At 35.2% G+C, this 27,024-nt stretch overlaps 1 protein-coding gene across 1 annotated transcript in view; it reads left to right on the plus strand.

The window, feature by feature from the left end:
* The window catches only part of LOC136038021 (kinesin-like protein KIF3B), a gene marked incomplete in the record, with an annotated part of 95,886 nt that overhangs the window by 65,551 nt on the left and 3,311 nt on the right, over positions 1–27,024 (plus strand). Inside the window, 1 exon segment of the mRNA XM_065720960.1 lies at positions 10,736–10,941. Within this exon segment, the coding sequence (XP_065577032.1) occupies positions 10,736–10,941 (206 nt within the window).

Consider the following 27,024-nt stretch of genomic DNA (forward strand, 5'->3'; position numbering starts at 1 on the left):
AATAGTTACGCGCCATTGTAGTTTTGTCCCTATGTCCCACCTGTGAATATAGATATATATATATATATATATATATATATATATATATATATATATATATATATATATATATATATATATATATATATATGGTTTTAACTACGTAAAACTTGCGAATATACAACATTCTTTGCTGTCCCATTGTCTTTGCATATAAATAGATTGTCAGGTTTACCGACTCTTGAACATGCAACATATAATGGTCCATGGGAAAACAATCTGTATTCAGATCTATACCTCATGATTCTAATGATTGCCCTTGAGCTTTGTTGATGGTGATTGCTAATCGACCATTCCCTGTCCCGGTGTCCCGGTCGTCATTTATATCCCCTGTTTCCCCCGGTGTCCCCGTTGTAGTTGTGTCCCTGTGTCCCGGTCGTCATTTATATTCCCTGTGTCCCGGTCGTCATTTGTATCCCGGTGTCCCGGTCTGTATATACATTCGTTTTTTAGTTTTGTTTTTCTCCTTTAATTTTTTTCTTTTTTTTTCTTTTTTAGTTTATTTAGATTTTTAGATTTTTTAGTTTTTTTATTAGTTTTTAGTTTTTTTTCTTTTTAGTTTTTTTGTAGTTTTTACCTTCTTTTTAGTTTTGTTAGTTTTTTTTTTTACTTATGTCCTGGTCGTCATTTATACTCCCTGTGTCCCGGTGCTTTGTTGATTGCTAATCGAACATTCCTTTTGTCCTGGTCGCTTTCTCTTTGAGTGTCGTCATTTATTTTTTTCTTTTTTAGTTCTTTTAGTTTTTACCTTTTTTAGTTTTTTTTAGTTTTTTAGATGAAATTTTTTTTTAGTTTTTTCCTTTTTTTCTTTTTAGTTTTTTATTGGTTTTTACCTTTATTTTAGCTTATTTTTCAGTTTCTTCCTTTTTTTATTTTTTATTTTTTTTTAGTTTTTTACCTTTTTTTAGTTTTTTTAGTTTTTTTAGTTTTTTAGCTTTTTTACTTTTTTTATTAGTTTTTAGTTTTTTTTGTAGTTTTTGCCTTTTTTTAGTTTTTTCAGTTTTTTTTTAGTTTTTTATTGGTTTTTACCTTTATTTTAGCTTATTTTTCAGTTTTTTTTAGTTTTTAGTTTTTTAGTTTTTTACCTTAATTTAGTTTTTTTAGTTTTTTTAGTTTTTTAGCTTTTTTATTTTTTTTATTAGTTTTTAGTTTTTTTGTAGTTTTGCCTTTTTTTAGTTTTTTTAGTTTTTTAGCTTTTTTATTAGTTTTTAGTTTTTTCGTAGTTTTTGCCTTTTTTTAGTTTTTTTCTTTTTAGTTTTTTTGTAATTTTTACCTTCTTTTTAGTTTTGTTAGTTTTTTTTTTTACTTATGTCCTGGTCGTCATTTATACTCCCTGTGTCCCGGTGCTTTGTTGATTGCTAATCGAACATTCCTTTTGTCCTGGTCGCTTTCTCTTTGAGTGTCGTCATTTATTTTTTTCTTTTTTAGTTCTTTTAGTTTTTACCCTTTTTAGTTTTTTTTTAGTTTTTTAGATGAAAATTTTTTTTTAGTTTTTTCCTTTTTTTCTTTTAGTTTTTTATTGGTTTTTACCTTTATTTTAGCTTATTTTCAGTTTTTCCCTTTTTTTTATTTTTTTTTATTTTTTTACCTTTTTTTAGTTTTTTTAGTTTTTTTAGTTTTTTAGCTTTTTTACTTTTTTTTATTAGTTTTTAGTTTTTTTTGTAGTTTTTGCCTTTTTTTAGTTTTTTCAGTTTTTTTTTAGTTTTTTATTGGTTTTTACCTTTATTTTAGCTTATTTTTCAGTTTTTTCCTTTTTTTAGTTTTTTTTTAGTTTTTAGTTTTTTTAGTTTTTACCTTTTTTTAGTTTTTTTTAGTTTTTTTAGTTTTTTAGCTTTTTTATTTTTTTATTAGTTTTTAGTTTTTTTTTGTAGTTTTTGCCTTTTTTTAGTTTTTTTAGTTTTTTAGCTTTTTTATTAGTTTTTAGTTTTTTTTGTAGTTTTTGCCTTTTTTTAGTTTTTTTAGTTTTTTAGCTTTTTTATTTTTTTTATTAGTTTTTAGTTTTTTTTGTAGTTTTTGTCTTTTTTTAGTTTTTTCAGTTTTCAGTTTTGTCACCTGATCCAGTTTTTTCAGGTGACGTCACCTGATCCACAGATCCACACACAGACAACTTATTTTTATATATATAGATATATAAAAATAAGTTGTCTGTCTGTGGATCTGTGGATCAGGTGACGTCATGTTTCTGTGTCGGCTGACGTCATGTTTTCGACTGACGAAATTACAGACCGGGACATCGGGACACAAATGACGACCGGGACACCGGCACATAGGGAATATAAATGACGACCGAGACACAAGGAATGTTCGATTAGCAATCACCATCAACAAAGCACCGGGACACAAATGACGACCGGGACACAGGGAGTATAAATGACGACCAGGACATAAGTAAAAAAAAATTAAAAACTAATAAAAAAGGTCAAAACTACAAAAAAAAAGAAAAAAAAACTAAAAACTAATAAAAAACTAAAAAATCTAAAAAGCTAAAAAAAAAATGATAAAGGAAAAAAAATAAAAAATAAAGGAGAAAAACAAAACTAAAAAAAAGAAAAAAAAAACTAAAAAAAGGTAAAAAACTAAAACCTAAAAACAGACCAATTCAAAAAAAAATGTATATACAGACCGAGACACAAATGACGACCGGGACACCGGGACATGATGACCGGGACACAGGGACACAACTAAAACAGGGACGCCGGGGGGCTCAGGGGGGTATATAAATGACGATGGCGACACAGGGAATCGTCGATTAGCAATCACCATCAACAAAGCTCAAGGGTAATCATTAGAATCATGAGGTATAGATCTGAATACGGATTGTTTTCTTCCTTTTTTTGTTTTTTTTTATTTTTTATTTTTTTTTGTTTTTTACCTTTTTTTAGTTTTTTTTAGTTTTTTTAGTTTTTTAGCTTTTTTACTTTTTTTATTAGTTTTTAGTTTTTTTGTAGTTTTTGCCTTTTTTTAAGTTTTGTTTTTCTCCTTTATTTTTTTCCTTTTTTTTCTTTTTTAGTTTATTTAGATTTTTAGATTTTTTAGTTTTTTTATTAGTTTTTAGTTTTTTTTTCTTTTTAGTTTTTTTGTAGTTTTTACCTTCTTTTTAGTTTTGTTAGTTTTTTTTTTTTACTTATGTCCTGGTCGTCATTTATACTCCTTGTGTCCCGGTGCTTTGTTGATTGCTAATCGAACATTCCTTTTGTCCTGGTCGCTTTCTCTTTGAGTTTCGTCATTTATTTTTTTCTTTTTTAGTTCTTTTAGTTTTTACCTTTTTTAGTTTTTTTTAGTTTTTTAGATGAAAATTTTTTTTAGTTTTTTCCTTTTTTCTTTTTAGTTTTTTTATTGGTTTTACCTTTATTTTAGCTTATTTTTCAGTTTTTTCCTTTTTTTTAGTTTTTTTTTGTTTTTTATTTTTTTTAGTTTTTTACCTTTTTTTAGTTTTTTTAGTTTTTTTAGTTTTTTAGCTTTTTTACTTTTTTTATTAGTTTTTAGTTTTTTTTGTAGTTTTTGCCTTTTTTTAGTTTTTTCAGTTTTTTTTTAGTTTTTTATTGGTTTTTACCTTTATTTTAGCTTATTTTTCAGTTTTTTCCTTTTTTTTAGTTTTTTTTTTGTTTTTAGTTTTTTTAGTTTTTTACCTTTTTTTAGTTTTTTTAGTTTTTTTAGTTTTTTAGCTTTTTTATTTTTTTTATTAGTTTTTAGTTTTTTTTGTAGTTTTTGACTTTTTTTAGTTTTTTTAGTTTTTTAGCTTTTTTATTAGTTTTTAGTTTTTTTTGTAGTTTTTGCCTTTTTTTAGTTTTTTTAGTTTTTTAGCTTTTTTATTTTTTTTATTAGTTTTTAGTTTTTTTTTTGTAGTTTTTGCCTTTTTTTAGTTTTTTCAGTTTTGACGTCACCTGATCCAGTTTTTTCAGGTGACGTCACCTGATCCATCCACAGACAGACAGACAACTTATTTTTATATATATAGATATATATATATATGTTTTTAACTACGTAAAACTTGCGAATTTACAATATTCTTCGCTGTCCCATTGTCTGTGCATATAAATAGATTGTCAGGTTTACCGACTCTTGAACATGCAACATATAATTGTCCGTGGGAAAACAATCCGCATTCAGATCTATACCGCATTTTTCTAATGATTGCCCTTAGGCTTTGTTGATGGTAATTGCTAATCGAATATTCCCTGTGTCCCCGTCGTCATTTATATATCCCCCATGTGCCCTTCCGGCGTCCCCTTTGTAGTTGTGTCCCTGTGTCCCAGTCGTCATTTATATTCCCTGTGTCCCGGTGTCTCGGTCTGCAATTTCTCTTTGAGTGTCTCGGTCGTCATTTATATTCCTTACGTCCCGGTGTCCCGGTCTGTAACATACGACAATAGATCAATTGTGTTGTAACTTTGTTCACGATCCCATTCTACACATGTAGAAATAGAAGCAGTACGATTAGGTGAAGGCATTCCCAAATGCTTGAGAAGTTTGTTTGCAATAGATAAGTTCAAATCTTATATCATAACTAAAGTGCAGTTATAAATTTCTGTTGTAAAGTCCAAGGTCATATCTGACCTTTCTAGCCGTATTCGGTAAAGTATATTCTCGGACATTTGCGATTTGTATTTCTCCCATAACTCTGTAGGAGATGAAGGAGATTAACTTTTGCCGGAAGACACGGGCCGTAATGTCATGTCTATGAACCGGGTGATTGTCCAGGATGTAAAAGCTGTTGTATCTAATCCCTAGATTGATTATATATAAATGTAATAAATGACGAATCATTAATCTATAGGCGTAATATTTCATTGCGCTGCATTTCTTATCCATTTCTTTGTTAGTGGCTGGATTTATCAATTTAATATTAAAGTGATAGCCGTCGGCTCCATCCCAAAAAAAAACGATAGGATATTGTAGGGCATCGTAGCATCGATGAGTTTAATAAAAACTTCTCTTTGAAACGCCTTCTCATATACTTATAATGACGTCATATACAAAGCCTTTGACGTCATATACAAATCACCGACCATAACGATTGCCACTTCGTTGATAGTTGCGTATCAGTAGGCATCAATTCGATTGCTGTTTTGAACAGAAGCACTAAATTATTATTTATGTGGAAAAGATGTTGCAACTGGGAAACGATAGTCCTTTCAACGTCGTTTTTTTTATCATCAGTATCACTTTCAAGTTGTTTGGTTTGTTTTACCTTGACTTGTCTTTCGTCACTATGAAATACATATCGCCGAACCTTTGTTTTTTTAACTAAAATCTGGTAGGCATTGATGACCTTATCCAAGTCAAAATCCCAAACCCAATCATCATCGCTATGATTTTCAGTTTTGATACGTTTTGACTCTCGCTGTCCAGGTTGTTTCAGGTTGCTCTTGTGATTCCTCGGCACGCTTTCTTTTGGTGATTTCTCTTTGAGACGCAAACCTGTTTTCACGCTGTTGTTGTGATTCCTCGGCACGCTTTCTTTTCATACTTTCTCTATTAGCCGCAAGCCTGTTTTCACGCTGTTGATTCCTCGGCACGCTTTCTTTTCTTACTTTCTCTATTAACCGCAAGTCTTTTGGTATTAGCTCTTAGAGCAGCTTCCTCGGCTGTTTCTTCTTAATGATGTCATATACAGTCGACAAACATGACGTCAGTCAACAAACAAACATGACGTCAGACGACAGTCGACAAACATGACGTCAGCACACAAACAACTTATTTTTCTATATATAGATAGACTAGCTGTTGGGGTGGTGCTTTGCGCCACCCCAACACCTAGTTGGTGGGGGCGCTTCGCCCCCCCCCCTTAAGCCCCCCCCCCCCCCCCCCCCCCGCGCGTAAGTCGTTACGCGCCATTGTAGTTGTGTCCCTGTGTCCCACCGGTGAATATAGATAGATATATATATGTTTTTAACTACGTAAAACTTGCGAATATACAACATTCTTCGCTGTCCCATTGTCTGTGCATATAAATAAAATGTCAGGTTTACCAACTCTTGGACATGAAGCATATAATTGTCCATGGGAAAAACAATCCGTATTCAGATCTATACCTCATTATTCTAAAGATTGCCCTTGAGCTTTGTTGATGTGGATTGCTAATCGAACATTCCCTGTGTCCCCGTCGTCATTTATGTATCCCCCCTGTGTCCCCGGCGTCCCCGTTGTAGTTGTGTCCCTGTGTCCCAGTCGCCATTTGTATTCCCTGTGTCCCGGTCGTCCTTTGTGTCCCGGTGTCCCGGTTTGTAATTTCTCTTTGAGTGTCCCGATCGTAATTTATATTCCCTGTGTCCCGGTGTCCCAGTGTCCCGGTCTGTAATTTCTCTTTGAGTGTCCCGGTCATCATTTATATACCCTGTGTCCCGGTCGTCATTTGTGTCCCGGTGTCCCGGCCTGTAGTGTCATCTTGTAATGACGTCATATACAAAGCCTTATATACTTATATCTTGCGAATATACAACATTCTTCGCTGTCCCATTGTCTGTGCATATAAATAGATTGTCAGGTTTACCGACTCTTGAACATGCAACATATAATTGTCCATGGGAAAAACAATACCTCATTATTCTAATGATTGCCCTTGAGCTTTGTTGATGGTGATTGCTAATCGAACATTCCCTGTGTCCCCGTCGTCATTTATATATCCCCCCTGTGCCCCCCGTCGTCCCCGTTGTAGTTGTGTCCCTGTGTCCCGGTCGTCATTTATATTCCCTGTGTCCCGGTCGTTATTTGTGTCCCGGTGTCCCAGTCTCTAATTTCTCTTTGAGTGTCTCGGTCGTCATTTATATTCCCTGTGTCCCAGTATCCTGGTCGTCATTTGTGTCCCGGTGTCCCGGTCTGTAATTTCGTCTGTCGACAAACATGACGTCAGTCGACAAACAACTTCATGATGGCATAATGCTCAATCCTTATAATGACGTCAGTCGACACACAAACATGACGCCAGTCAACACACAAACAAACGACTTATTTTATATATATATATAGATAGATAGATATACTAGCTGGGAACAGGCGGCTTAGCCGCCTGGCCCCATCTAGCAGCACGCGGCAGGTTTCTATATATGGATTCTCATATGTATATACAACGGATATGTTCTAATTTTCAACTGCGTAAAATTGTGGATATACAACATTCTTCGCTGTTCCATTGTCTGTGTAAGGGTGCTAATTTTTAACTGCGTAAAACTTATGGATATTCAACATTCTTTGCAGTCCCATTGTCTGTGCATATAAATAGATCTTCCGGTTTACATACTCTAGAACATGCAACATATAATTGTCCATGGGAAAAACAATCCGTATTAAGATCTTTACCGCATTTTTCTAATGATTGCCCTTGAGCTTTGTTGATGGTGATTGCAAATGCTAATCGCATTGGGAGGTACAATGTTTTAAATTGAAAACGCGGATCCTTTGGAATCAAGGGAATGCGAGGAATTAGAACAACCTCACCCTCGGAAGGCCATGTAAAGATTGTTGCCTCTATTACGTTTTCCTTTGTTTGTTTTTACGGCAAGTTGCATGCCATTGCAAAGCTTTGGTGGGCTAATATTTCGCAACAGTATTATTGGTAAGCCTATTGTTAGCTGTAGCACGTGTGGTGGAAACCCTGGGAGATCCAGGGAATTTAAAAACTCTGAGGGATTGTTAACCGCTTCATTTGGTTCCAGAACTGTGTTGACTGACTTGTAAAAGACTGCCTGGTCTCGAATATTGGTCAGAATAATATTGTTGATTTCGTGGACGTCTTTGTTCTTGGCTGCCAGAATCGCTAGTTCGCTTAGCCATTTATGATTTTTATAATTGGTTAGAATATTCGGAAATACCTTTTCAACCAAATCATTTTTTGACGTCACTAAATTACAGAATTCAGGAGGCAGTTGTATACGTCCTGAAATTGAGTCTACTGGGAGCTTTCCGTTTCCAATTGCCAGCAATTGATCTGAAAATATTTGACCAGAGTGGTCGTTTTGCAATTGGACACGCATATTTATAGTTAATTTTAATATTTTTACGTATGCCCCTAAATAAGAATTTTTCAGGCAAGCATTTATTTCATCCGCGGGTCTCGATCTAGGAATAATAGGTAATATTTGCCTGAAATCTCCCGCAAGCAATATTAATGTGCTGCCAAAGGGTTTAGAATTTCCTCGCAAATCTTGTAATGATCGCTCGAGAGCCTGGAGCGATTTTTTGTGCGCCATTGTGCACTCGTTCCAAACAATAAGTTTGCATTGTTGCAATAATTTACCCATCCCAGATGATTGGAAATGTTGCACGTGGGAGTTTCTGTAGATTGCATATTCAGAGGCAATTTCAAAGCGGAATGAGTAGTTCTCCCACCAGGCAGCAACGTTCTGGCTATTCTGGACGACGCAAGGGCCAACGCTATGTCTTTTTTGGATCGAGTTGATGCCAGAAGCAATCTAATTAGAAACGTTTTACCAGTACCTCCTGGCGCATCCAAGAAGAAGATTTCTCCCACTTGTTTATCGACACAATGCATTATCTGATCATAAATGCCTTTTTGTTCAGACGTTAACGTAAAAATATTTTTTGCACATGCGACAATAGATCAATCGTGTTGTAGCTTTGTTCACGATCCAATTCTACACATGTAGAAATAACAGTAGTACGATTAGGTGAGGGCATTCCCAAAAACTTGAGAAGTTTGTTTGCCTTAGTTATCTAAGGCAAACAAACTTCTCAAGTTTTTGGGACAAATCTTCAATCATAACTAAAGTGCAGTTATAAATTTCTGTTAAGGTCATATCTGACCTCTCTAGCCGTATTCGGTGGAGTATATCCTCGGCCATTTGCGATTTGTATTTCTTCTATAACTCTGTAGGAGAGGAAGGAGAGCAAGTTGTCAATATGATTCTAAACAATCCACGAATTTGACTTGGAGTTGACGTTTCGCATGCGTCATTGATGCAATTATCCCAGTGTTGGCCGTTCTCCAATAAATTCAGTGCTTGGCATGTACTACGATAAGTGTCATGTATAGTCCCTTTTACAGTTCTCACATGCTCAAAGGAAGTCGGGCCGGGTACATTAACCAAAAGCAGGTGGAGAAAGAAACATTCATCTTGATTGGGGTGAACAGTGTAGATTCTTCCTATCGTGGTTTCTTTGAAGATGTTAGGTTTGCTGTCGACTGAATCATCCCGTTTTCGACGTTCAAATGACTTTTTATTAGCATTCCACGTGTAATACCTAGGCACTTCAGAATACAGCAGGTTTTTTTTTGCAAAAGAATCATTTTGACATAACGCGAAGGAAGCAGTTAACGTTGTATCCGGTGGATTCAGGGCTCTTTGTTGCACGTTGGATTCCGAAAAATAAACACGTTGACCATTCTGTAAACGTACCACTAAGTGAAAAACAGCTGGACTTCGTTCCTGTATCGGAAATGAAAGAATGCGCCACACAGCTTGGTTACTGCTTATGTATCTCCCAGCCTGAAATTGTACGACTTCATCGATATCACTGATTTCCGACTGCAAGCCAAAAACTGGCATATCGCTGCCTTTATTGACGTATTTACAAATGTATTTGATTGCCTTTAAGAAACAATGGATTCTTACAATTCTCATATTATAACACGAGAGTTTTTTCAAGCATTATGGCTTGCGTTTATAAAACTTACAAAGGGCTTGGTGTCCCAATCCGGATTATTTGCCTTGTTTAGTGTCAATATTATTTTTTTTTGTCAAGCACTGTTTCCCGCTTTATCATATTTTCATCCTTTCAAATAAAATTTCATGTCTAAGTTTCTTCTCTATCTTTAATTTCGTCCTTCTTTTCGCTCCACAATTTCTTATAATAATAATAATAATTTATTTGTTACCCGCTTGTTATGACAGTTTAAGCGGAGTAAAAACATTAAGGAAAGAAAAACAAATAACACAAACAATACAATTAATACAGTCTAATCAAAGAGTGGTAAGGACCCAAGCGTTGACAGGCCTCAGCACCTAATCTAGCATAGAGTTTTTTATAAACAAAAATAATATCAGTGGCACAAAACTTTCTGATAATCTTCTGATTTCTATAAGAACGCGGCAGATACTATAGATATTTACAATAACGAAAATAAAGAACTCTTATACCTTGCAAATCTTGATTATTAAAAAACAGGCGCAAACCGGAAAGAAACAATATAGAATGATCGCGAAATGTAGAATTAAGTCTGGATAAAGCCTTTCGTGAAAATCTGCCTCGGTTCGGGACAATTTTTGCGTACCCAGTTTTAAGCTTACTTTTAATATCATTAAGCCCACAAGATCGAAATGCCGATAAAGATGAACAAATACTAATACCAAGCCACCGAATCAAAGAAACGAGCTTAACTGAAAAATAACCACAATCAAGATCACTACTTTGATGCTTAGCATTAAAAAGTAAATATTCACATTTTTCAGTATTAAGTTTGAGGCCGATTAAAAAAAACTTACAATCGGCCTCAAACTTACGTTTAGTTTCTTGTGAAAAGGCTAAATAACTTTCTATTTCCTTTTGAATCCGGTCGTAATGTTGAAAGGAAGTCAACAATCTTTAGATATTCTGGCACACCCCTCAAGGATCAATTAAGCCAATGAGAAAAGAGTAAATCTTGTTACGTATTTCAATGCTATAGGAAATAGCATTTGCTTTCAACCAGGGAGAATCGCGTTGAAAAAAAAAAATACATGGCATTTTTTTTTTGTAGGAAGAAAATCTCGTTCGTCTTTCGCTCTCCCTGCCTCGGAAACGTACAAAAGACTACCTACAATGTCCTGTTCGAGCTATGTCAAGATCAGTTCAACGGTCAAGCACAAATAAAATGGTCGAATCAGGCAGCCATGAAACAACTAATGGAAAATCGGTTGATGCCTTTCTTCGTGCCGCGCTTAAGGAAACACGATCTAAGTCTCGGTATGTTGATTTCTTTGGTTTTGAATATAGTATCCATCATTGATGGACGAAAAAAGTTGAAAACAATAAATGCCGTATAACGATTTAAAATTGAATATTGCAGCCTTAAAATAAACCAAATTCCGTAGATTAGCTTTTACTAAGTCGAATGAGTCGTAGGAAGCGCAATAGCGCTGCCTACATAAAGAGCGAAGTGGACACGATTTTTTTTTTTTACTTAGGCACTTTGTTTTGAAAGATCTGTCGTAGAAACATCGGAAGGGCCTCATTCGATTGAGTATTGAAACTTAGTGCCCTTTCGAATAGTTAAGAGGGATCGTTGGGTGACCAGCCTCCCTTCTATACACTTTTTTCCACAAAGACATCCGATCAAAATTTTTAGATAGCTATCTTGTTCAGAAATAGTTGAAAGATATTTCAAAAGGCTGTAAGATACACTATTCACCCATTACTCGCATATTGCATTTGTTATATCCTTTTGTGTCGATTAGCTTAAAGAACTTCATGCTAAAAAAGGAATTTTTCAAAGAAAAGTGAAGAATTCCATTTTACCAAAAATAAGCAGAAATTAAATCAAAAGAAACCAAGCTCAAAACTGCTACAAATCACCGTCAATAAATAAATGAAACCCGAAACGAACACAAATTACAATAAATAACCGAGTCAAACTCAAACGAACAGAAATTAGCTCGAGCAGAGCTGACAACTCTCATGCCTTCACAAGACCAGAATATAGTTTGCACTTTACCGGAAAAATAAATTAAATGGTTTTAACTTTTTTAACTTTAATAAATCGAAAATTACTAAGACAAAGAAATTTTTTGGAATTAATGCATTTTTTCAGTAAAGTGCAAATTATATTCTGGTCTTGAGAAGGCATGGGTTTGTCAATCCTGCTTAAATTAATTTCTGATCGTTTTGAGTTTCACTCGATCATTTCTTGCAGTTTCTGTTCGTTTGGGGTTTTATTTATTCATTCATGGTGATTTATGGTAGTTTTACGCTTGGGGGATTATTTGACTTAATTTTTGCTCAGTTTTGGTTTAATTGAACTCTTTAATTTTCATTGAAAGACCCATTCTTGGATTTTTTCTAATTAATATAATTTAATAACAAACAGGAATGTTCTAATGTCTATGAATGAATGAATGATTTTATTCAGTGACTAAACCCGTAGAGAGTGTTTCAGAGTATTACACTGTCTAATCTACCAAATACAGTACATAGTTTCCAATGCCTATGCTGTGACAAATATATATGTATATTTATATATATATATATATATTATGCAGTGGCATAGTAATCTTTTTTTTATGTAATTTAAAGTCGTAGGGTGGCAAATCATCAATATTAGTTGAATTAAGAAGTTCTGGCGTAAATCCAATTCCTCCCTCATATTTATTCTGTACAGACGCTAAAATAACACGTTCCTTATTCCTTTGCAATTTCTGAAATATCTAAATTATGTAATAGCATAATTATCTAATTTTTTAGATTTAATACACATTTTGCTTGCAATTCAGTGTAACCTGTTTCTTGTTTCATGCCTTTTTTGGATGTTCAGGGTTATTTGTCCTCTTGTGTAATTTTGCACGTGTCATAGATACTTAAAACCAATTCTTCCTTCCTTTGTATCCTTCACAGGCACACGGTCATGCCCAACTAACACGTTCCCTCATTCTATTATAATTTTGCTTTGTCTTCAAACCGCAGATTTCGTTGTGCAAAATTTTTTGTTTGCAATTTAATGTGATTTCTTCTGTTTGTTGTTTCTTGCCTTTCTCTTTACCTGTTCGGAGTCATTTGTTATCTTCTGTAATTTGCATGCGTCATAAATACTAAAAAGGATACAACTATCTCCAGGGAAAAATTATGTCGCTTCCCATGATTTTTTTTTTTTTTTGGTATGATTTTAATTCTTCTTTCTGGTTTATCCTTCAGAGACTCCAAAAAAACTTCATTTGATTCCACGATGGTTAAGAAATTCAAGAGTGAATTCATTTCCTCCTTCATGTGTATCTTTGCAGGCATAGTTTAGTCACAGTAGTAGTGCTATTACTAGTACTGTATTTATAAATTCAAGAGTGAATTCATTTCCTCCTTCATGTGTATCTTTGCAGGCATAGTTTAGTCACAGTAGTAGTGCTATTACTAGTACTGTATTTATAAATTCAAGAGTGAATTCATTTCCTCCTTCATGTGTATCTTTGCAGGCATAGTTTAGTCACAGTAGTAGTGCTATTACTAGTACTGTATTTATAAATTCAAGAGTGAATTCATTTCCTCCTTCATGTGTATCTTTGCAGGCATAGTTTAGTCACAGTAGTAGTGCTATTACTAGTACTGTATTTATAAATTCAAGAGTGAATTCATTTCCTCCTTCATGTGTATCTTTGCAGGCATAGTTTAGTCACAGTAGTAGTGCTATTACTAGTACTAGTAGTAGTATTAATAGCAATAGCTCTAGCACTAGCAGCAGCAGAAGTATGAAAATGTTGCCTTCTGGTCAGTTGAGCATCCCTCCCATCAAGTCGTAGAAGTTTCAACTTAATACAATTAGTCATCACTATGACATTTGTCGATATGTCCTTTTGATAACCTATATATTCATTTACTTCTTGAAATTTTCATCTTAATGCTCTTAGCCTTACAAGTAATTACAATAGAAGTAGTAGTTGGAGGAATAGTAATAGTAGTAGTTGAACTAGTAAACGTAGAAGTGGTTGCAGTACTAGTAAAAACTTGCACATATTGCCTTTCGGTCAATTTATCTTCCCCTTTAAGTATTGTCTGAAAGTTCCAACTTAATACCCAAATCAACTCTTGAGGTACGCTCTTTTGACGACCTGAATGGACATAGTGTCTTTTGATTTAGTTCAAAATTGCTCACACAAATTTTTATCTTCATAGACTCGGTCTTAAATAGAACTGGTATCAAAGTAATTTTGCTGGTAGTTGGGTATTTTAGTTCCAACTCAGCGCCCAAATCTATTCTTGAGATGCGCCCTTTTGACAATCTGCATGTACATAATGTATTTTGGTTTGGTTTTAATTCCCCCTCACTATTTTGTCAAATTTTCACCTTCATACGCGTAGCCTTAATTTTACTAGGATCATAGTAGTGGCGGTAAAAGTAAGAATAGTAGTAGCAGCAGTATTAACAGCAGTAGTAGCTGGTACATGTTGCCTTTCAGTCGATTGAACATTCCAATCACGATGCCCCAAAAGTTTCCTTTTGATATGGAAGATCGTTCCAAAAATAATGCTGATACGGTTATATTAGAAATCTGTATGTACATAGTAAGCAGTGGTTTTAATGGTAGTAGTGGTAGTAGTAGTAGAAGCAATGGTAGCAGTAGTAATAGTGGCAGTGGTAGCAGTAGTAATAGTGTAAAAATATTGCCTTTTGGTCAATTGATCATCTCCCTTATCATTTTATAAAAGTTTAAAATTAATACACTCAGTCAATCCTGAGTTATGCCTTTTTGTCAACCCTTATACACATAATGTGTTTTAATTTAGTTCAACATTCCTTTCAAAATTCTCTGAATTGCTTACCTGAATGCCCTTAGTTTTTTTTGGAAAGTAAATGTCAAACATGCATATTTTTTCTCAATAACATTTTCTATATGCAAACAATGAACGAGTTGCCTAACTTACAGCCCTTGCCCTGAGGGCTGTAGGAGATTTGACATCCCCAAAGGCATAATTACTAGACCTTTCAACAATGCTGAAGAATGTCTCAAAATTTTGATTGAATGTTTGTTTTGGAAAATAATGGGCGTCGGTCGCTGATTGCCCCTTAAATCACTTTTGACTCTATAAGGGGCACCATAACTTCCAATTTGCAGTCAAATGATCCCTATCCAAACTTTGTACGCCACCTGTTCCATGTAAACATTATGTGGCCCCAGAACAGTACTTACAACCCTTGTCCCAGGGCTCTGGATGGTTGAGTCGATTCTTGAGCCTTTGTTGTATGATCTTTGGACTATTTTTAACAAAATGACTATCTCACAATTTTGATCATATACGTTTGGGAAAAAGAGGATATCAGGAGAGGGGGGCTAGTTGCCCTGCTCCACTTATGACTTAAATGGGAACTAGGACTTTCAATTGCCAAATAAATGAGTCTCCTCTAAAGTCTATACGACCACCCGTTCCATAAAAACCTTATATGCTTTCGGGAATAACTTACAACTCTTGCCCCTAAGTTCTGAGGGGCTGTTTCATCCCTAAAGGCCTTGTTTTATGTTTATTAGACTATTTTGAACAAAATGGCTATCTCAAAATTGCTATCAAAAGTACTTGGGAAAAGTAGAAGTGGAAGGGGGTTGTTGCCCATTGATCCCTTTTGACTCTTAAACATGTACACTAGGATTTCTGATTTCTAATTGAATCTGCCACTTCCTAATTCTATATCATCACCCCTTCCATAAAAAAAAACAATAGGCAACTAGTATAACTTATAGGCCTTGTCCCTTTTCAAACAGTTCGTGGTGACGAACTGTAGTAAGGAGCGACCCGGCTCAATAGTAGCCAAAACTCTAAAAAAAGAATCGCATTTTAATGCTGATTTTAAATATATAAATTTCATCAAGATTAGTCTTATCCGTCAAAAGTTACGAGCCTGAGAAAATTTGCCTCATTTTAGTAAATAGGGGGAAATATCCCCTAAAAGTCATACGATCACACCATCAGAATCAGCGTATCAGAGAACCTTACTGTAGAAGTTTCAAGCCCCTATCTACAAAATGTGGAATTTAGCATTTTTTTTTTTTTTTTGCCAGAAGACAAATCACGGATGCGTGTTTATTTTTTGTTTTTGTTTTTTTGTTTGTTTTTTTCCCCAGGGGTGATCGTATAACAATGAATAAAAACAATGAAACAATAAATATGAAAAGGGTTTTCTACTGAAAGTGAGGAGCAGCATTAAAACTTAAAACAAACAGAAATTATTACGCATATGAGGGGTTTACCTCATCGTAATACCTCGCTCTTTATGCTAAAGTATTTTTAGTAATGTCAACTATTTATTCTACGGCCTTTGTGATTCAGGGGTCATTCTTAAGGAATTGGGACAAAATTTAAGCTTTAGTGTAAAGAGTGAGGTATCGACGAGGGGTGAGCCCCCTCATATACGCAATAAAAACATACGAATATAGAAGTTCACTACGTAAGTTAATTCGTAAGTTACGTATATTTTTTACTTATGAAAACGTTCGTAAAAAATTAAAAGTTATAGTTGCCTTTTTAAGTAATCAAAAAATTGGAGGGCAACTAGGCCTCCTCTCTCGCTCCTTTTTTTTCGAAATCTTCCGATTAAATCTATGAAAAAGCCATTTAGCCCAAAAAAAAATTAATATGCAAATTTTGTTTCAATTATTTATGCGCGGAGAGCCAAGATAAGAAAATGGATTAATTCAAAAACGTCCAGAAATTAAACAAAAAAAAAACAAGTTTTTTAAATGAAAGTAAGGAGCGACATCAAAACTTAAAACGAACAAAAATTACTCCGTATATGAAAGGGGCTTATCCTCCTCAACGCCCCGCTCTTTACGCTAAAGTTTTTTCCTGTTTTAAAATGTAGAGTTAAGAGAAAGAGTCAAACTTCATCGTAAAAAGCGGGGCGTTGAGGAGGAAAAGCCCCTTTCATATACGGAGTAATTTTTTGTTCGTCTTAAGTTTTAATGTCGCTCCTTACTTTCATTTAAAAAAAACTTGCTTTTTTTTGTTTAATGGCTCTTAAACATGTACACTAGGATTTCTGATTTCTAATTGAATCTGCCACTTCCTAATTCTATATCATCACCCCTTCCATAAAAAAAAACAATAGGCAACTAGTATAACTTATAGCCCTTGTCCTGAGGGCCGTGAAGGGGGCGGATTGTCATACCCAAAGACATAATTGCTATATCTTTCAAATATGTTGAATAAGATAGTTATCTCAAAATTTTGATTGAATGTGTTTGGGGAAATGATTGGTTGGGGGGGGGGTTGGCTGCCCTCCAATCACTTTTAACTATAAAAAAGATCACTAGAACCTCTAATTTTAAATCGAATGTCGAATTTTCTACGATAACTCCTTCTATATGAAGTGCCTTGGTCTAAAAAAAGACAATAAATACAAAAGTAATACATTGTGTCAACATCATTCTTTACTTAGGGAGCGCTCCTGCGCTACCGATGAAAAAGGCCATGGGTGTTCAGGCGAAACTTTCAGGGAATGGTAAGGAGAGTGTTTAACTACATCAAAACACTCTATGTGCATGGTGGTTGTCAAAGGACGTATCAGCAATATCCCAGGAAATGTTTACTGTAGTAAAACTTTCAGTTGAAACTTTCAGCTTGTGTTGATGCGTATGTTGAGAAAAACAAAAGATGTTATTTACACACTACTATTATTGCTGCTGCTACTACTACAACTATTGTTACTCTTAAAACCGAGGCTATTAAGGTAAAGCTTTCAAGGAAAGTTTACGGGGATGTGGAGCTGAATCAAAACACTATGAGTATGTAGATTGTTAAAAGTGTCCCAGCAACATTTCAGGAACGACTTCGAGCATTAAGTTGAAGCTTTCAAAGTATGTTGAGGGGGATGTTGAACTAACAAAAAGACACTGCGTGCACGTTACCAGTATTACTATTGTTATTGCTACGACTACTACTTCTATTGAGGCTAAGGGGATTAAGGTGAAACTATCAAGGGATATTTAACTACTGAAGCTAGGGGTATTAAGATGAAGCTTTCAAGGAATGTTTAGGGGGATATGGCACTGAATCAAAACACACTATGAGCATGTAAATTGTCAGAAGTTGTCTGCACGCATGTTGTAAAAAGGGTATATCAGCAACATCTTAGGAATGATTTGGTATGCGAAGTTGAAACTTACGGGGCTTTTTGTGGGGGATGTTGGGAATTAACCAAAGGGCAATATTTGCATCCTACTACTTCTACCCCCAGTAGAGCTTTGGCTACCGCTACTAATTCAACTGCTGCTATTACTACTACTAATACTACTAGTATTGCTACTACTGCTACTAAAGCTTTGGGTAATAAGGGGAAAATTTTGGGGAATGTTGAAACTGTTTTAAAATAAATCAAAACACGCCATGCGCATAGAGGTTGTCAAGAGGACGTATCAGCAATGCCCCACGAACGGTTGATGGTATTAAGCTGAAACTTTCAGCGTATATTGAGTGCTTACTGATTATTGCTACTTGTGCTTACTGCTTGTGCTTACTGCTACTACGACTGTTGCTACTACTGAAGCTAAGGGCAATAAGATGAAGTTTTCAAGGAATGTTTAGGGGGACGTGGAACTGAATCAAAACACTGAATCAAACACACTCTGAGCATGTATATTGTTAAAAGGGTGTACCAGCAACATCTTGGGAACGGCTAAGAGTATTAAGTTTAAACTTTTAGTGCATGTTTAAGGGGATTTTGAAATAACAAAAAGACACTATGTGTATGTTACCAGTATTACTACTTTTACTTCTGCTACGACTACTACTTCAATTGAGGCTAAGGATATTAAGGGTTGAACTATGTGGGAATGTTTAGGGGGGTGTTGAACCAAATCAAAACGCACTATATGTATTTGGGCTGCCGAAAGGATGTATGGGCAATGTCCGAGCAATGTCAAAAACAGCTTAGAGTATTAAGTTGAAACTTTCAGGTGTGCTGAGAAGAATGTGGAACTAACCAAAAGCCACTCTGTGCATACGGCTGCTACTACTGCTACTTCTGCCAATACTACCGTGACTACTATAACTGAGGCAAAGGGTATGAAGATCAACGGTCTGGGGTATAAAGTTGAAAATACCAGGGCAAGTCAAGGGGATATTGAACCAAATAAAAGGCACTATGCAACATACTACTGCTACTGGTAGTGGTAGTGGTACTACTACTATGACCACTGGTGGATCCGAAGGGGTGGGATTTTTTCTGGCGCCCTCTTTGCCTGTTTTTCCATTATTTTTTTTAGAATAGATTTTTCAGTTTGGTCAATTATTGGCACCTTTGTCATATTGCCTCCCCCTCAAGATTTTGCTTATTGGCTTGCTTGTCACATTTCCCCCCCCCCCAATATTTTGCTCTAGATCCACCCCTGAATACGACTAGTGCTAGTAGTACTACTGAAGCTAAGGGTAATATAGGAAACTTTCAGGGAATGCTTGGGGGGATGTTGAACTAAATCAAAACGCACCATGTCGATTCAGGCTATTAAAAGGACGTAAGGAACAGCTTAGAGTATGAAGTTAATTTTCAGTGAATGTTGAGGGGTATATTAAACCAACCAAAAGGTACTATATGCATACTACCATAGCTACTTATGTTGCTACGGTTAATACTACTACTAAGGCCAAGGATATTAAGGACATTATTTCTGGAAATGTTGAGGGGATGCCTAATTAAATTGAAACACGCTATATGCATGCAGGTGTATCGGTAGTATTTAAAGTCGGCCATAGAGTTTTAGGTTAAAAATTTCAGGGCATGTTGTTTGTTATGTTGGACTAATAAAAATACATTATATGCATACTATTGTTGCCACTGCTGTTAGTACTGCTATTGCTAAGGCTAATTGCGCTAATACGGAACTTTCAGAGACTATTAAGCAGGACGTTGTGCTAAATCAAAGCACACTATATGCATGCAGACTATCAAAAGGGCGTATCAGCTATATCTCAGAAACAGATTAAAGTATTAAGTTAAAAATATCAGGGCATGAGGAGGGGATATTAAACTAGACCAAAAAAGCACGATGTGAATACTATTACTGCTACCACGATTAATACTACTACTTCTGTCACTAATACTGCTCCCAATGCTCCTAGTATTGCTAATTTCTTGGATAATAGTAAAACTGTCAGGGAATGATGAAGGTGGTGTTGAACTGAATCAAAGCACACTATGTACATGTGGGGTTATAAAAGAGGTATACTAGCAATGTCCCAGCAGCGCCTTTGGGTATTAACCTGAAACTTCTAGGGCTACCAATGTTACTACCACTTAGCTCCTCTAAACTACTCTACACTATTGAACTAAAACTAAGTAGTTTATTTGCATCCAGGTTGTCAAAATATTCAGGTTGGATGGATTGGAACAGGTTAAAAAGTAGAAACTTCCAGGAAAAATTTATTTTGCTTTAAAACTAAATCAAAAAGTAGTGTGTCCTTGCTGGTTGTCAATAAGATGTCTCAGTAAAATTTCAAGAATGGCTGAGGGGAAGTTGGAACTTTCTGGGCTACTACTATTGCTGCTTCTTCTGTTACTATTGAACCAAAACAAAAGGGTGTAAGGACCTCCAGATTGTCAAAATAGTATAGATTTACTGAAAGTCTAAAACGAACAGAAATCAAACAGTTCGTAGTAACGAACTGTAAGTAAGGAGCGACCCGGCTAAATAGTAACCGAAACTCTGAAAAACGGAATTTTGATACCAATATATACATAAAAAGTATTGGATTTTTATGCTGATTTTAAATATATAAGTTTCATCAAGTTTAGTTTTACCCATCAACAAGCCTGAGAAAATTTGCCTTATTTTTGAAAAAAGGGGAAAACACCCTCTAAAAGTCATAGAATCTTAATGAAAATCACACCGTCAGATTTAGCAGCGTACCAGAGAACCCTACTGTAGTGGTTCCAAGCTCCTATCTGCAAAAATGTAGAATTTTGTATTTTTTGTCAGAAGAAAGACCAGGCATGCGTGGTAATTTGTAAGTTACGTATATTTATTACTAATAAAAACCTTCGTGACTAAAACTAAAAGTTTTAGTGGCCTTTTTAAGTAACCAGAAAAATCGGAGGGTAACTAGGCCCCCTCCCCCGCCCTTTTTCTCAAAATACGTCCAGTCAAAAATTTCAGAAAGCCATTTAGCCCAAAAAAGTAAAATTATTATGCATATTTATTTTTAATTATTCATATACGATGAGCTAAAATCAAAATCGGCATTAATTCAAAAATGTTCAGAAATTAAATAAAAAATAAGTTTTTTCAGCTGAAAGTAAGGAGCAACATTAAAACTTAAAGCGAACATAAATTATTACGTTTATTAAGGAGTTCGTCCCCTCCTCAATACCTCGTTCTTTACGCTAAAGTATTTTTAGTAATTTCAGAAGAACTGTTTATTCTAATTAAACGGTCTTTGTGATTCAGGGTCTTTCTTAAAGATTTGGAACAAAATTTGGACTTTAATGTAAAGAGCGAGGTATTGACGAGGGGTGAACCCCCTCATATACATAATAAAAATATACGAATATAGAAGTTTGTTACGTAAGTTATGTATATTTATTACTAATAAAAACGTTCATAAATAAAATTAAAAATTCTAGTGGCCTTTTTAAGACAACTCCCCGCCTATTTTTTCTCTACATTGTCCGATCAAAAATTTTAGAAAGCCATTTAGCCAAAAAAAAAATGAAATTAATATGCAGATTTCGTTTTAATTATTCATCTACGGTGAGCCAAAATCAAACCCTGCATTAATTCAAAAGCGTTCAAAAATTAAATGAAAATATAGGGTTTTTTTTTACTGAAAGTAAGGAGCGACATTAAAACTTAAAACGAGCAGAAACTATTCGACATGTGAAAGGGGATCTCCCCTCCTCAGCGACCCACACGATGGTGTCACACAATGGTGTAAGAGGACAGGCTCACGCTTGGTTTGACCGAAAAGCAGAAAATGGACACAGATTACCACAAAGGATGAGTAGGGTTGATGCCCCCTAAGTCTTTTAAAGGCCAAAGTGTCTTTTTGTCTTCTTGGACGAATAACGTATCTTTAGATTCAGTTTGACATTCCCTGAAAGTCTCAACTTAATACTGTTAGCTGTTCTAGGCATTTTGCAGATGCTCCATTTTGCAACCTGGACGCACATATTGTCTTTTGATTTAGTTTAACATCCCCCTCAATATTCCCTTTAAGGTTCAACCTAATACCCTTAATCGTTCCAGAGATATTGTAGCTACATCACTTTGACAACCTGGGTGAATATATTGCCTTTTGTTTTAGTTTATTCCCCTCAACGTTCCCAGTAAATTTCGGTGTGTCTTTTGATTTAGTTCAGCATTCCTTGAAAGTTTCAACTTAAGACAACTAAGCCCCCTCCCCGCCTATTTTTTCTCAACATTGTCCGATCAAAAATTTTAGAAAGCCATTTAGCAAAAAAAAAAAAAAAAAAATGAAATTAATATGCAGATTTCGTTTTAATTATTCATCTACGGTGAGCCAAAATCAAACCCTGCATTAATTCAAAAGCGTTCAAAAATTAAATGAAAATATAGGGGGTTTTTTTTACTGAAAGTAAGGAGCGACATTAAAACTTAAAATGAGCAGAAATTATTCGACATGTGAAAGGGGCTCTCCCCTCCTCAGCGACCCACACGATGGTGTCACACAATGGTGTAAGAGGACAGGCTCACGCTTGGTTTGACCGAAAAGCAGAAAATGGACACAGATTACCACAAAGGATGAGTAGGGTTGATGCCCCCTAAGTCTTTTAAAGGCCAAAGTGTCTTTTTGTCTTCTTGGACGAATAACGTATCTTTAGATTCAGTTTGACATTCCCTGAAAGTCTCAACTTAATACTGTTAGCTGTTCTAGGCATTTTGCAGATGCTCCATTTTGCAACCTGGACGCACATATTGTCTTTTGATTTAGTTTAACATCCCCCTCAATATTCCCTTTAAGGTTCAACCTAATACCCTTAACCGTTCCAGAGATATTGTAGCTACATCACTTTGACAACCTGGGTGAACATATTGCCTTTTGTTTTAGTTTATTCCCCTCAACATTCCCAGTAAATTTCGGTGTGTCTTTTGATTTAGTTCAGCATTCCTTGAAAGTTTCAACTTAAGACTCTTAGCTATTCCTTGGATATTGCAGATACGCTATTTTGATAACCTGGATGCAAAGTGTATGTTGATTTAGTTAAATATCCCCTTCAACAATCTCTGAACGTTTCAACTGAATGCAATTAGGCGTTTCTGAGGCACAGGGTCAAATATGCCCACCTTCTCTATTTTAAAAATTTTGTGTAAACAATGGCCAATTGTCTGGTCTCCGCCACTTGGTAAAGAGCTTGTGGGGGTTTTGTTACCCCGGAAGCATATTTTTTTTGCCTTTCGATTATTTGGGATAAAATTGCTATCTCAAGATTTTGATCGGATATCTTGGGGATTTGGGGTGGACTAACTAAAAAGAGTGCGGTAGTGGCTGCCCTTCAATTAGTATCGATTCGTAAAGGAATCACTAGACCTTTCAATTTTTAATCGAATGAGCCTCCTTTGGGGCTTTTAATACCGCTCGCTCCATTCAAAGTTGCCTGGTAAAAAAAAAAAATAAAAAATAAAAAATAACTATACGGAAGTCTTATTGCTCTTTACTTGAGTAACTGCATTGCGCCGCATATGAAATATAAATCAAACTTTTATGCTTAAAAACTAAAATATCTGATCAATTCAACTTTTTACCCTGAATTGGAAAATTGTCCAAACCTTGTGCTTTATTAGCTATCGAACACTATAAGACTTTAGCAATGACTTTAGTCATACGAAATTTCATAATCTGTATTCAAACGGTTGTACTTTGGTTATGTCCTATTTTATTTTTCTCCTCTTCTTCTTTGCCCATGCTGCTGATTTTGTTTACCGTGAGATTGTAGTATTGATCTAACCTCTGTGATCTTGTGGAAAGTGTGGACCTCAGGCCAGATTGACGAATATGATGTTATATTTTAGAAAGCTGCTTCTAACTCTTGTCTGGAGCACAAAAGGATGCTTTTATATTGTTCTTGAGCCATAGCCTACATTGTAGTGAGTTGAAGGTGGCAGGTCGGTAGGCAGTAGTTTCAAATTGATGTTAGACTAAATCAACGTCAAAATGATGTTATTCAAATTGATGTTAAACGTATTTACGTTTAATTAAATTCATGGTTTAAACATTTCATTGCTAAGAAAATAATGATTGGGCTTTTTAAATTTAGCTCATAAAACTACAAAGGGAGGAGAATTGTAAAAAAAAAAAAAAAAAAAAAAAAATCAAATACAAAATAATGTTGTGAAAATTGTGGACAACGTGAAAATGACGGAATGCATTGCCCAACTGTGTAATATAAAGAACATGGATCAGACATGAGTAAGATGACGCGCCAAAATAGGCCTGCTATGGAGGGGCTCACGGTCGTCTCCTATAGATGAGCCCTTTGAACATATTCAGACTGGTAAGGGATATTAAATATAATTTGTAATCTCACCGAACAAGCTGTACAAATGCATCAACATTTATTTATCCGTATTTTTGCTACGTTTTTACGAGTCGGAAATTTTGGGGAGGAGCGTTCAAACCCTGTAATCCCCCTTGAATACGGTCTTGGTTGCATGTTTCATTAATTTCATATTTTTTCCAGCACACCGGCTGTAAGCACTAGAGATTTTCTAGTACCTTCAAACTCTTTAGAGAGCTTTCTCTTACTGTTACGTCATAAACGAACTGTAGCTCTGAATTTATCGATATGCATGGAATGCAAAATGCGCATAATTCACGGAGCATCAAAAACTGAGAAATATATATATCCAGTCGCGAACCAGTTATAGTTTACGATGTACAAATGAGTTCCTTGTTTAGACGATAAAATAATTAACATAAATTAGAATATATTAGCAATTTGAATAGTAAAATGGCCTTCCTTTACGAATTAAGCGGGTTACAAGCGGGCATTCACCTACTATGCCCATAATATTTACCTTACACTCCATATGGACAATTCCGTATGTGTTCGTGACTTACATGCCACAAATAATAATTAAAAGAGCAGATCAAATTGAAAAGTACTAGGAAATGTGTCAAATTTGTGAGAATCTCAAGATATGGTCTACCATTTCACTTCAAGGATAAAGGGTTGTCATCAGGTCGCTATGGTGGTTTAGAATAAAATTGATTCTGTTTGAAAGTTAGAAACACACCCTCTTTGATCTGCCCTTGAATATTAATTCAACTTCCGTCTGATTACAGTCAGAATAAAGAAAATGCGGAAAGCCATTTAAATTCCAAATAAATTTTAACTACTGTTGGCGAGTCTTTGAGTTGTTCTGTTTATTATAACTTGCAATCTGTTTATTTAAATTTTGTCTCAGAAAAAGTAATTCGATTAGACAGTACTAACCGTTTCAAGAGCAGGGTTCCCACCTGTAGCACGGAAGTTTTATTTTGGTTGTATATGTATAGCACTGTAGCGCGTGCTCAGGGTTGCTAAAATAGCACGAAAGTGTTATTTCAACACTATTTTAGCACTATTACAGTCAATTTATTGACTATCGTGCCGAAAATTGCTGTCTAGCATGAACATTTGAACAATTCTAGTACTTCAGGAACTGACCCTTGTGGCAACCCTGGTGAAGAGATCCCTCCTGGATATCTCATATTTTATTCACGTTTTATCTAGGAAGATATATGCTTTATGAGGTGTGAAAAAATGAATAAGGGTTGGGGATGCAGAGCCATTTCCGAATAGGTCGCTTTAAAGGCACAAGACCATTTGTAGGTGTAAAAATCTATGTTTTCTATGCCAAATCTGGAATTAAACGTTTGGTAATTCCTATTTCATTGGCGTAAAATTTTGCTAACTGATTTACCTTCAGGGGTATAATTTGCTATGAGGCAGGGGGAAACTCCCCCCAGACCTCAGTTTCCCTCCCACAGCTGTTCGTTTCTTCAAAAATCTAGTCGAAACTAAAACAAGCCTTCACAATTCAAGCATCCAGAAAAATAGATCATTTTGCTTATGGCTCATTTTTCATTGTCATATTCACTTGATTTAGGAAAATTGGCCCCAAATTTACCCCCCTCCCCAGGATTTTGACGAAACTACGCCACTGCTTTACCTTCGGTACTAAGAATAAAAAAAATAATATAATATGATTTTAGAAATTAAGTGCATCTCGTAGGTTGGCCTTAAATTTGATCTCGGAAAATTCAGCGTAAGGATCAGTTGCTGCACAAGTTCTGATGTCGATGACTCTCAAAGAAACCGCACTAGAAGTAAATTGTAATTTTAAAGACGTTATTTACCACTAATTTAATATGCTTACTAAGTATTGGCTACCGTGCTGGGTCGTAAAAAAAGGGACTTATAAAGACCCTTGAGTTAAGGGTTGGCTCTTTTGTGGGCTAGCGAATTTTCTAAAAAAAGACCCCGCAAGATCCTACACACTGATGTGTTATATAGATCATGTTTCTATGTGTGTCAATACTGTGCCTTGCTTTAACCCTCTAGCCAAGATCACTTTAAGAAATGCCTTGAATTTGGTAATCTAAATCAACTTTATGTGGCAAAGACAAAAACGGTGTTACCAAAGTATAAAGTATAACTACCTTTACATATGTGTATATTTATCATAAAAATGTCATTGCTACTCGTTACCGTTGTAATGATATGTTTATAATTGCTACGAAAAATCAATGCCAAATGTGACCAACCGTTTTCCTCATATATATGAGTATAATAAAAATAATGACCTCCACATTAACTTGGGTGGCAAAATAGGTCAAAAAAGATTGTTTAGGTGTTTTTTTGTTTTTTTTTCGCCCATTAAAGAACGAGTTGTGGTTCCCAGTCGAAGAAAATGTTCTTTTCGACGGTCCTAGGATGAAGAGGATTAGATGTCATGTTTAAGGGTGTATTTAGGGGAGGGATTGAGGGAGGGATATTTAGGGGAGGGCTTTGAATTGAAACAAAAAGGGAATAGTTGTGGTAAAAGTCAAAGTCATGGCCAATTGTAGAAAAAAGCCAAGACAGTTTGTCCAATTAAGTGGGCAGCCTAGTCAAGGTTAATTTTACCCCTTTGATTGCCGTTGTTACTGTCTCCCATTTATGCTACACCTCTCCGTGCCTGCATGTCCCTCCACAATGCCGGACTAGATGCCGCCCCCGAAATGTTTGTCTGACTCGTAAAAACGTAATAAAAACGTATAAAAACTCATTTTTGATGGGTTTTTGAATATTTTTTTTTGGCCCGGAGCTTATGCCTGATATAACCTAGAGAATCGTTTAGGGTCATTCGATACCTTGAC

This window comes from Artemia franciscana, chromosome 17 (genome assembly GCF_032884065.1).
Source record: "Artemia franciscana chromosome 17, ASM3288406v1, whole genome shotgun sequence".
Lineage (NCBI taxonomy): Eukaryota > Metazoa > Arthropoda > Branchiopoda > Anostraca > Artemiidae > Artemia > Artemia franciscana.